The 12308-nt window shown below is 39.7% G+C and overlaps 1 protein-coding gene across 1 annotated transcript in view; it reads left to right on the forward strand.

Annotated features, from left to right (window-relative positions):
• LOC134614865 (protein-glutamine gamma-glutamyltransferase E-like) overlaps positions 1 to 12308 on the forward strand; it is a 65456-nt gene that overhangs the window by 34198 nt on the left and 18950 nt on the right. The window contains exons 5-7 of the mRNA XM_063459107.1: positions 158 to 286; positions 7893 to 8070; positions 9272 to 9401. Of these exons, the coding sequence (XP_063315177.1) occupies positions 158 to 286; positions 7893 to 8070; positions 9272 to 9401 (437 nt within the window). The remainder of the gene's footprint in view (positions 1 to 157; positions 287 to 7892; positions 8071 to 9271; positions 9402 to 12308) is intronic.

The following is a 12308-nucleotide window of genomic DNA, read 5'->3' on the forward strand; positions in this document are numbered from 1 at the left end:
CACAAAGAGGTGTTGGAGTTAGAAGAAAATCCGACCATTTGTGCTAGTAAAAGAACGAGGCATGTTCTTATAAAAGTGTAATTTGGAGGTAGGTTTGATCCAGGAGAATGTTTTTGTTAATTGGAGTGCTAAACAGTGTGATGTTTTATTTTTACAGTTTGAGGAAGGAATTCTGGACATTTGTCTAAAGATCTTAGATAACACTGTACACCACCAGCAAGATCCAGTTATAGACTGCTCCAAGAGGAATGGCCCTATCTACGTGAGCAGGGTGCTTACTGCAATAGTGAGTACAACTTAGAAATACATTAATACATTTTATTCTTCTGTTCGTAAATATTTTAGCATTGTACCTTTTATATTCAGCAAAGTAAATATCAGATAGAATTTAATTTGATGTATGCTATGTGTTAACCTGAAACAAAACATTTTACGGTTCTTCAAGTAGCAAGTGAGCATGGATAAATAGCAATGCTCAGGACTTCTCATTCCCACCGATATATGCCAATAACCTTGCTGTGTTCTCTAGGTCTTTTTGTTAAGGTTTAATTTGATGTATGCTATGTGTTAACCTGAAACAAAACATTTTACGGTTCTTCAAGTAGCAAGTGAGCATGGATAAATAGCAATGCTCGGGATTTCTCATTTCCACCGATATATGCCAATAACATTGCTGTGTTCTCTAAGTCTTTTTGTTAAGGTATTTTAAAAAAAATCTTGGTGATGCATGTTTAAAATGTTGCCATTTAGGGAAATAATCTGGGCTAATAATATACATACATATACAATAAAAAATGCCATCATATATTTTTTACCTTGGCACAGGATTATAAATTGAATGCATAATGTAGATACCACATTCATTTGGATACATTTATAATGGTACACATCATTACGATGTGGGATCTCGTAGTGTATCCTGTCCAGTAACACCACATCTTTAAGAGTTAGGGGGTACTAAGGTGGACCACTTAACCTCATCTCCCTTAACCCCTTAAGGACCAAACTTCTGGAATAAAAGGGAATCATGACATGTCACACATGTGATGTGTCCTTCAGGGGTTAAAGGGCAGCTCTCACTTACCAGGTTAAAAAAAAAAAAAAAGTTTACTTGTATTTATGTTTAGAAAATATGTATTTGTGAGTTGCAAAACAATAAAATGAAATCTAGAAACCATACCTATTATCCTGCACTTTGGTGCATCCACCGTGGCTCCCTGTCAATCATTGTTTTAAGCTCTGTCCTTTGCACCTAGTAGTCTGCATAGACGAAACATACAGAGCAAAGAAGACATGACACAATGTATTTATTTCTCCTTGTCATTTGCAATATTTGCCTTGTCGGAACTGGATTATGATGTAATTTACAAAATCTTTACAATGAATTCAAAAGAACACAGAGCATTTTGTAAAAAAAAAAAAATTGTTAACACATAGGTGATTTAAAATGTTTTATTTAATGGTTTAATTTCTAGAGAAGTAACAGTCTCCCTTTAACTGGAGATATACTGTAACCACAGGTTTCGCCTGTCCAAGAATGATAGGAGTTACCACTGCCATGACATAAAAGCAGATGCTATCATGATCAAAATAATGATACCTCCTTATTTAAATACAGTGCCGTTGTAGCATCTCAAGTAAACCTCTATATTCTGAGTGCAAGCTGCTTTAACAGCAGTGGTTCTAATTTGACTCTTAGATTCATTTATTTCCTAACTGCAATTCAGAACCACACAAATCTCCAAGTCTAGTGTGCTCCCACCTCCTGCATCTTTTCACTATTTCCAAGTCCATCTGTAACCGCGTTGGAATTGTAGCATCCAACCAAGACAGTTTTAACATCAGTTGCATCTGCTACCAATGGCACAAGTAGCTCACCCACTGTCATTGCTCCCAGCACCGCCACCAATAGCACCCCCTTCAACAACACCATTAACACCACCATAAACATTTTCACTAGCAATAATCATCCAGAGCGAGTGTACTGTACAAGCTAGTGTTGTGAAAGCTTCCACTGCCACCCAAATCCATCTGCATATTCAACGCAGATGTGATATGTGATTCTGCGCAGTTGTAACCACCTGCCACCAGCACAACCTCCTCCACTGTTACTACAACCATCAACGTTAAACAGAGATGGGATTTGTGAAGATAGTGCCTGTAGGCTACCAGTGCCACTTACACCCACTTTAATTCACTGGTTTCGATTTGTTTTACATATTTGTGATATATATTTTTTTATATTCCAAGTAAAAGACAGATTATTTACTTTGCAGTGTACTTCTGTTCCACTGCTTGTGCTTTGCAAAATACAGGCTTTCCCCTCAGTAATATACACACAGTCTTTTAGATTGTAAGCTTGTTGAACAGGGCCCATTTCACCTACTGTTCTCGTATGTCAACTATGTTTTGTTAAAATTATTTGTCATTCTTTATCTATTGTTCAGCGCTGTGTAACATGTTGGCACTATATCAAGCATTGTAATTGTGTGGGCCTGCACTTAACTGCACAAATGGACCTTACCTAGATTGAGTATGGCTGTAGTATAGTTACATGCATGGCACCATTGACAATTGTTTGCTAAGCATTTTTTTTTTCCTCTTCAACCATGTTGACGCACTGTGTGTTGCAGTGCACCGTGTGCTGTGTGCAGTGTATTCAAACACAATAACATTACAGTAGTAATAAATCTACCAAGCAGCAACCCATTTTTCAACACAAACATAAGGCAGGGTGAAATCATTACTATGATAGGCATAAAAAAGGGGGAAGCAACAGCAGCAGCAGTGTGCAGCAGTGCCTCCTTCACTTCTATAACACTTAGAGCAGAGGGTATGTTGAGGATTGTACTAATAGGCGACAGATGTTGGACAGTGACCCCGCCCCAGATAGTATATCAAAATATATATATATAAATATATACGTACACAATTCTTTTGGTAATTGTACACACAGTTGACCTAAAAAATAAAAACAAAATGTATACAACAGTGTAGTACAGTATAGTTGGTGAAGAGTAGTGAGATAATCTTATGTGATAGCACCCACATTTATTAGAGCTAACTTAGAGCTCTGTTGTAATGCGTGTGGACGGAATAATCCCTGTCTAAGAATATGTGTAGATGTAGACATCTTTGTCGTCTCAAATAGGATGGTGTGTGTAGGAAAATACAGAAAGATACCCCTATGGTGAAGTAAGTACTGTTGGGTGTAAAAGAAAAATCAAGTAATGTACTTACATTTACTAGAGCAGAACTTGCTCTAGTGTATACAGCATGGGTGGTATAATCCCCACCTAAGGATATGATGGTGCCAGGAAGTAAAAATAAATAAGTAAAATATATAATAACATTTACTATTTATTAAACAAAAAAGTACTAAAAACAGTGGTAGGTAGCTTCAGAGGGTTCCACTAACGCGTTTCGCCTGTCCAAGGCTTCTTCAAGAGTGTAGTGAAGTCCTCACAAGTTCAGTTTTTATAGACAGTCTGATAATAGATTACTTCATGGTGTGTGTATTTGGTGGCTTCCTGTAACCACCCTGGAATGCACATGTCATACCGGAAGTGACGCAGCCTTATTCAGTGTGGTATTCTGTGCGTTCCAACTTGGAGCACATACAGAGCCAAAATGGCGCCGCTGCCTTCCGATCGGGTAATACCATGATAATATCAATAAGTCTTGTGAGAATAAGAGCTGTAAGAGGGTCTATATGATATTCAATGAGGAAATTACCTCTCATTGAGTGTGATAATTTGTTTTCGGTCTGAGCGTGGTGTCCACCAGAAGTGACATCACTTCTCCTTTCATTGTGCTCTTCGCGTACTGTTAGTACGCATTCCACCATGTTGAAAGAGGGCAATATGTGGGAAAGGGAAAGTATAAACTGTGTCAGGGATAGGTAATGGACATATGGGGTTCTAAACCAAATTCGAATTCCAACAAGAATAAATTGATATATATTAAGATCATATTGATAAAAATACATAGAATAAAAAAGACTAAAACTAGTACAAAAAAGTGAAGGATTATTGGAATTAAAATCTGCAAATAAAAGGCAGATTTCCCATTAAAATTGAGGATAAGACGTAATTATTTATATAATACATACTAAGAAAATTACTTATTTTCTTAACACCTGATTGCTCAGATAGAGTTGTCCTACTGGCTAGCATGCCTTTCTTTCCATGATGACAGACTGGTGGCAGCCCATGGTGCCTGTGTATGGTGGTGGAAGAGGAGGAGGCAACTGTACATAATTGTTGCAGGCAGATTGCATTTACACAATAGTATGAGGGCTAGCCAACTATTGAAGCAGGAGCAAAAGAAGACAGGTCTTCTCATACAACTTCTATGATGAGATGTCAGCACATGGTGGAACTCCACTGTAGGCATGCTGGGAAAATAATTTGGAACAGCAAAGTGCGCTCCATTGGAATTGACTCCACACTAGGGGAATAGGCAGGGCTGGCGCTACCATAAGGCGGCACAAGCGGCCGCCTTAGGGCGCACCGGCCCGGGGGGCGCAATCCTCGGGTGACCGGCAGGAGGAGAGCATCCTGCATAGTGCTCCCCTCCTGCCGGTCATTGCGTGTAGAGTGGCCAAGCGGGCGGGCTGCGGTTTACCCGATCTGACAGGAGATGCAACAAACTGCTTCCTGTCAGACCGGGACAGGAAATAGCATCCTCTACCGCGTACCGCCCGCTCAACCACGCTACATGGAGAGAGAAGAAGGGGGCACAATGAAAGGTAGGAGGGGAGTGGAGGACACAAGTTACAGGGTGGGGAGAAGAGTTACAGGAGGGGGGACACAAGAAAAGTTACAGAGTGGGAGAAGAGTTACAGGAGGGGGGACACAAGAAAAGTTACAGGGTGGGGAGAAGAGTTACAGGAGGGGGACACAAGAAAAGTTACAGGGTGGGGAGAAAAGTTACAGGAGGGGGGACACAATAAAAGTAACAGGGGTGGGGAGAAAAGTTGCAGCGGTGGGGAGAAAAGTTGAAGGAGGGGGACACAATAAAAGTATCAGGGGTGGGGAGAAGAGTTACAGGAGGGGGGACACAAAAGTTACAGGGGTGGGGAGAAGAGTTACAGGAGGGGGTACACAATAAAAGTTACAGGGGTGGGGAGAAGAGTTACAGGAGGGGGTACACAATAAAAGTTACAGGGGTGGGGAGATAAGTTACAGGAGGGGGGACACAATAAAAGTTACAGGGGTGGGGAGATAAGTTACAGGAGGGGGACACAATAAAAGTTACAGGGGGAGAGAAGAGTTACAGGAGGGGGGACACAATAAAAGTTACAGGGGTGGGGAGAAGAGTTACAGGAGGGGGGACACAATACAAGTTACGGGGGGAGAGAAGAGTTACAAGAGGGGGGACAATACAAGTTACGGGGGAGAGAAGAGTTACAGGGGGCGACGAAGAGTTACAGGAGGGGGGGACAATAAAAGTTACAGGGGGCGACGAAGAGTTACAGGTGGGGGGGACAAGAAGAGTTACAGGAGGGGAGGGACAAGAAGAGTTACAGTAGGGGAGGGGGACAAGAAGAGTTACAGGAGGGGAGGTGGGCAATAGGAATTACAGGAGGAAATGGAGGGGCAATAAAAGTTACAGGAGGGGAGGGCGGTACAATAAGAGTTACAAGAGGGAGGGGGGCAATAAAAGGTACAGGAGGGGATGGGGATAATAAAAGGTTCAGGGGAGGCAATAAAAGGTGGGGGACATTTAAAGGCACAGGAGGGGATGTGGGACAATGAAAGGTATAGGGGAGGGGGACATTGAAAGACACAGGAATGCTGGGGGGCACAAAGAAAGTCACAGAGGCTGAATGCACACGGGGGGCAAAGAGACACACAGATAGGCTGAGGGAGGACACATAGACAGACAGAAGGGTTGTGGGAAGAAAGATACGTACAAAGGGACTTTGGGGGAGAAAGAGCCACACAAAGGAGCTGGGGAGAAGAAAGAGACAGACAAAGGGGCTGGAGTAAGTAAAAAATACACAAATGGGTTGTAAGAGAAACACGAGGAGATAAAACACAGCAAAGCGGGTGTAAGACACATAAAGGAGAAAAAGGGAGTAAGATATTCGAATGATAGGATATAAAACAGTTAAGGGGATGCATTTTTTTTGGGGGGGGGAGGGGCGGCAAAACGCATCTTCGCCTGTGTAGTCAAAAATCTTTGCACCGGCCCTGGGAATAGGGAGTGAGGACACAACAATAGGGCAAGCTAGTGTTAGTTCTTATTTTGTTTAAGGATGTGACAGAAACTTTGACCTAAAGTATTGCTAGTTTGGGACTTGTCATTCCCTTGTAAACCCACCTCATTAAAAAATATAAATACATTAAATTACTCCTGCTGTGGCTGCTACTACCCCCTTTTCAACTTTTCAAATTATGTATTTCACTGTAGTGGTTTCACTCTGCCTGGCTGAGTCTTGCCACATCTGCTACCTCCACAAATGTAGTGTGTCTTCAAATTTAAATATTTTTTTCTAAATTTCTAAAAGTATATGTAGCGAAGGCCCGGTATTCCACAGGTTAACTCCACTAAAGATCCCAGTGAGGCTCAGGAACAAGTAGTAAAAATACCATAAAGTAATAATTCCCACAAGCAAGGTAATCCACGAATATCCCCATACAGATCCCAATGACTGGACAACACACAGCATCAGGAGCAGAACTGACTTTTAATCCACCCAGCCTCCTTATAAAACCTTCTCCCATGCAAGGGAGGGATTCACATGAATCAGTACAGTATCCAATAGTGTAACAGTTACCTCCCACACATCTCCTCCCCTCAGTGTGACACTTAATCCCATTACACATGCTGTAGTTTTCCCCGAGTTCTGGATGTACCCTAAAACAAGCAGTGATAATAATACTTTGGGTACCCCCTAGTAGCCCTGATCTGGGTGACTAACATATCCAAAATTCACCCAGATCGGACCAGGGGTTCGGGAGTTAGGTGGAGGGTGTAATTTGACCGACCGCACACGAGGTGGTATCCGAAAAGGGTTCCATGGGTTTTGGCCCTGCGGTCGGTCTCCGTTCGGGAGGTAAAACACACATAAAAAACTGCCATCCACGATTAACATTACATTCGTATGAATCCCCTTGTTCGGTACTTTAAACTTACAGAACGGGGGGCTGATTAGCCTTCCCATTCGGGAGTTACAGAGCCCTGGAGGTCTCAGCGGTGTTCCGGTAATTGAGTGTCCGATTTGAGTGTCAGACACTCGCCAACCAAACACCGCTGAGATTTTCGTGCGTAAAATGGCCGTCGCCACGTGTTCGTATGCCGAACGGCGGCCACCCAGATACATGCACAAAATACCAATTAACCTGCGGTTAGAGAAGTGCGAAGTCTAATAAGGTACACACTTCTCTCTGTGGTGGTCTATTGGTTCGGTAGTTTTCATTCGTATGGAATACGGATGGAAACTACCGAACAATCATACGAATCCTACATACAGTTTAACCAAATAGAAGAAAACAACACATGAATTGCAGTTTTACCATAGTCTTTTAGGACAGCCCTAATACCATCCGCTACAGTATACTAAGAGGCGGTGCTTGCTTTGGCCTTGTAGTAATGTTTTTAAATACACTTTAGGTAATCCAGGATTGGCATTGCATGCATGGCTGATTATGCATTAATATTAGTCCATGCAATATTGTTACCATTTATGCATGTTTTCTTTCTCAATTTATTTTGTTGGTAATGAAATTCTGCTGAGGTTAACCGTGGCATAGACTAACGTCTGCCAACCTAATTTTTTTTTTTGGACAAAGGGATTCGGAAGAATCTAATTTTTCCACAATGCACAAGCTTAGTTTTAAGGCCATAAATAACAAGACATTTTCTGCATTTTTATTTTTAAAAAGGTTAATAGTCTGGATGAAGATGGACTGTTAGAAGGAAGCTGGGCTGGAACATATAGGGATGGGACAGATCCCCAAGAGTGGATTGGGAGTGTGGAAATCCTTCAAAAGTGGCAGAAATCAGGTTATAAGACTGTTAAATATGGACAGTGCTGGGTATTTGCTGGAGTCCTGTGTACAGGTGACTATTAATTTAGAAATTTGTTTAGTAACCGGATAATATACATTTCCATTGTGTGATTGGATGTTTGGTGGTTATTTATTTTTTTACCTTTGGGAAAGGCTTGTCAAACAAAAAACGGGTGCTGCTACATTGGGGCTAAATAAGAGTGAAAACAAATGTAATTTCTCTCAGTATTTAACTATTTGCACTCAAAAGAGAACCTGTGTTTTCCTTGATAAATATTCATTTTTTTATTTGAAATGGGGGCTCTCCCTTAAATTCTTAAAATTTAAGAAAATCCTTACATATCACCTAAACAATAAACTTCTACATTTGTTTTTGGACTGAAGCCAATTTGTTTGAATTCTGGGCAATTTGTTTATTTGTCGGAAACATAAAGGAACAAACTATGTAACTGACAAAATAAGTTAGGAATTACTTGCTTGCCGAATGAAATCCGTCCATGGAATTTGTTATTTTTTTTAGATTGATTAGTCAGCTAAAGGAACACTATAAGGTCAGGAACACAAACATGCATTCCTGACCCTATAGTGTTAAAATCACCATCTAGTCCACCTGTTGCCCCTTAAATATAGTAGCATCTTACTTTTATTCCAGTCTGCTGGTGCTGGCTGTGCCCTTGATCTGCCTGCTTGGCTGATATCATCAGAAGTGTTGATCTGAGACATTCACAATGCATTCCCATAAAATTGGCTGTGCTTGTCAAGGAGGCAGATCAGGGACAGTGCTAGCACAAACCAAACACCAAGCCAAACACAGCTATGGCCAATCAGCATTTCCTCAGAGATGTATTGAATCAATGCATCTCTATGAGGAAAGTTCAGTGTCTCCATGCAGAGGGTGGAAACCCTGAATGGCAGTCACACTGTGCAGCACTGCCACAGGAAGCACCTCTAGCAGCCATCTGAGGAGTGGCCAGTGGAGGTATCCCTAGGCTGTAATCTAAGCAATGTTTTTTCTCTGAAAACAGTGTTTACTGCAAAAAGCCTGAAGGGAATGATTATACTCACCAAAGCAAATACAGTAAGCGGTAGTTGTTCGGGTGACTATATTGTCACTTTAAGTGGTACTGGTTCACAATGAAATATATAAACTCACCAATACATGGGAAAATGCAGGAACATTTCTTATATTTTTTTAAATACATTAGTGCAAAAAAATGTGAAAAATGTGCAACATTTTATGTTTTATATTATAGTTTTTCGGGCATTGGGAATTCCAACCAGGGTGATAACAAACTTCTGTTCAGCTCATGATAAGGAGAAAAATATGAGCATTGACACCATTTACAGCAGTACAGGGAGAAATAAAAGTAAAGATACAATGTGGTACGTAAAATATTCTTTTTAATTTCAACCATCATGAAAACAAATGCATATTTTGTAACACTGCATGTATATATTTTATATATATGATCTACAAAGTCATTTTTTTCAAGTCTGTTTCTGTTTAAAAATATGACACACAGGCTAAAATGGCAATTAAAGGTTAATTTCCCACACCTGTGGCTTTCTAAATTGCAATTAGTGTCTGTGTGTAAATAGTCAATGAGTTTGTTAGCTCTCACGTGGATGCACTGAGCAGGCTAGATATTGAGCCATGGGGAGCATAAAAACCTGTCACAAGACCTGTGTAACTAGGTAATGGAACTTTTTAAATATGGAAAAGGATATAAAAAGATATCCAAAGCCTTGAAAATGCCAGTCAGTACTGTTCATTCACTTATTAACCCCTTAAGGACAGAGCTTCAGAAGCTTGTCTTTCACTTAATGACAACGGCATTTTTTGCATTTTTTGCTATTTGCGTTCAACTGCAATTTGCATTTTACTAATTTATTGCACCGACACATATTATATACTGTTTTTTAAAGGACAGAAAGGGCTTTAATTTGATGTAACACATATATATATATATAAATGCTTATTTATTATAAAAAAAATACAGAAATATGCAAAAAAATGAATTTTTGTGTGTTTTTTTTACAGTTTTTGCAATAATAATGTGTACATAATTAGTGCAGGTTAAGGAAAGTAATTAAAAATAAATTCATTTAGTTGTTCTGAATTACAGAATATATAATGTGTCTGGGATTTTAAGTTTTTTTTGGTAGTTACAGGTCACAAAGCACAAGGAGTAAAATAAACTTTTTATGTGGAGCGATTTTAGAATTTGGTATGTTTGTCTTGTAAGCCTAATAGCCATAAAAGAAAACAAAATTGCCAAAAGTATATATTTATATAAAGTAGACACCACAGGCTATTTACCTATTTGTTACCTATTTGCTATTTGTGTTTTTTGGGGGTTTTCGCACACAAACTTATAATAAAGAACTTCTCATGTGTATTTTGTAAAGTTGGTGTGTGCTATTCCTGTACAAAGTTTTATTATGTGTTCAGTTACTTCTGCTGAGTACAACGGTACCCCCATTGTATGTCTTTGGCACTATTTTGTGAAGCTACAGTGCCATATAGGAGACCTGTCCTTTTCAGTATTCACAGTAGAATTTTGAGAGACGGATTTAATGAGCCTATGCTTCCATTTGGGGTATTATAACAGTTTGACTGTTCAAAAAACCCCCACAAAGGCCTACCATTTGTAAAAGTAGACACTTCAGGGTATCTCATAAGGTGCATATTGTGCCTTAACATGCCCCCATTTTTTTACCATTACATGCCAAAGTATGTGGTAAAAAATAATTTTGTGCATTTTTTACATACGGATTGCATTTTTGCTGGGCATTTTGTATATTTCATATGTGCCACTAAGTTCAAACCCCCCAAATTATGCTCAGCTAAGTCTTCTGAGTAAAAGGACACCCCCATTGTATGTCTATGGCACTATTTCGTGAAGCTACAGTGCCATACAGGAGACCTGTCCTTTTCAGTATTCACAGTAGAATTTTGAGAGACGGATTTAAGGAGCCTATGCTTCCATTTGGGGTATTATAACAGTTTGACTGTTCAAAAACACCCCACAAAGGCCTACCATTTGTAAAAGTAGACACTCCAGGGTATCTCATAAGGTGCATATTGTGCCTTAACATGCCCCCATTTTTTTACCCTTACATGCCAAAGTATGTGGTAAAAAATAATTTTGTGCATTTTTTACATACGGATTGCATTTTTGCTGGGCATTTTGTATGTTTCATGTGTGCCACTAAGTTCAAACCCCCGAAATTATGCTCAGCTAAGTCTTCTGAGTAAAAGGACAGAAGGTGGCTCACTGATGTTTTGGGGGGTGGTGAGCTCTAAAGGCATGGGGAATCTTGTGAATATTGATTGCAAGATAAATACAGCATGTTATCAGAAAATACTGGCAGACAATGATTGTACTATCACTTATCATATGTCGAGCAATCAGTTCCTTGTACCAATCTGCTCTGGCTTATCTATCTGGACTGCTACTGTTCACAAAAGTAGATTAAGCCATAAGTACTATTAACCCTACTTTGTCTTCACAAGCAGGGTCTAGATTACTTATGCTATAAATTCTGTTTCTATGATTAAGAATTTCAGACTATTTTGATTTAAAGTGGAATTTTGGACTCATTCTCTGGACTTGTTTAATATATGTTGCAGCATCTCCATTATGTTGGATCATTTTTATGGACTTATTAATATATGTCTGAGCATCCCTAATATCAGGTAGCACCCACTTGTGTGTTATTTATGTTTTTTATCTATTTTACTATTTATGGTCATATCCATTTCCATTTCTGTTTTATACTTATCATAGCAGACAGTGCAGTTTTATATTTCCTATTTTAATATTGTTTATTTCTAGTTTTATTCCTATACCTACTTTCTCTGTTCTAGCTCCTGGAAACTTACACTATATTAGTGCATTTTTTTCTTTATATCTATAGGATTGGGTGAAATCCTTATTTTCCAGTTTCTGAGCTACCACACTCTCTATTATTATTCCCTCTATACCAGGGATAGGCAACCTTCGCACTCAAGATGTTGTGGACTACATCCCCCATAATGCTCTTACACCCATAATGCTGGCAAAGCATCATGGTGGGTGTAGTCCAAAACATCTGGGGTGCCGAAGGTTGCCTATGCCTGCTCTATACCCTCTGTTGTACTCACTTCTGTGAATACCAGAAATTTGTACATGCAGATTTGTTCCACTATGCCATCTGTCTCTGCACCAGGAACCACCGCAGCAATACTTCAGCAAAAGATCTTGACTAAATTCTGCTTACTCCTTTGGGCAAGTGTTGTCCTCTATG

This window comes from Pelobates fuscus, chromosome 6, assembly GCF_036172605.1.
Source record: "Pelobates fuscus isolate aPelFus1 chromosome 6, aPelFus1.pri, whole genome shotgun sequence".
Lineage (NCBI taxonomy): Eukaryota > Metazoa > Chordata > Amphibia > Anura > Pelobatidae > Pelobates > Pelobates fuscus.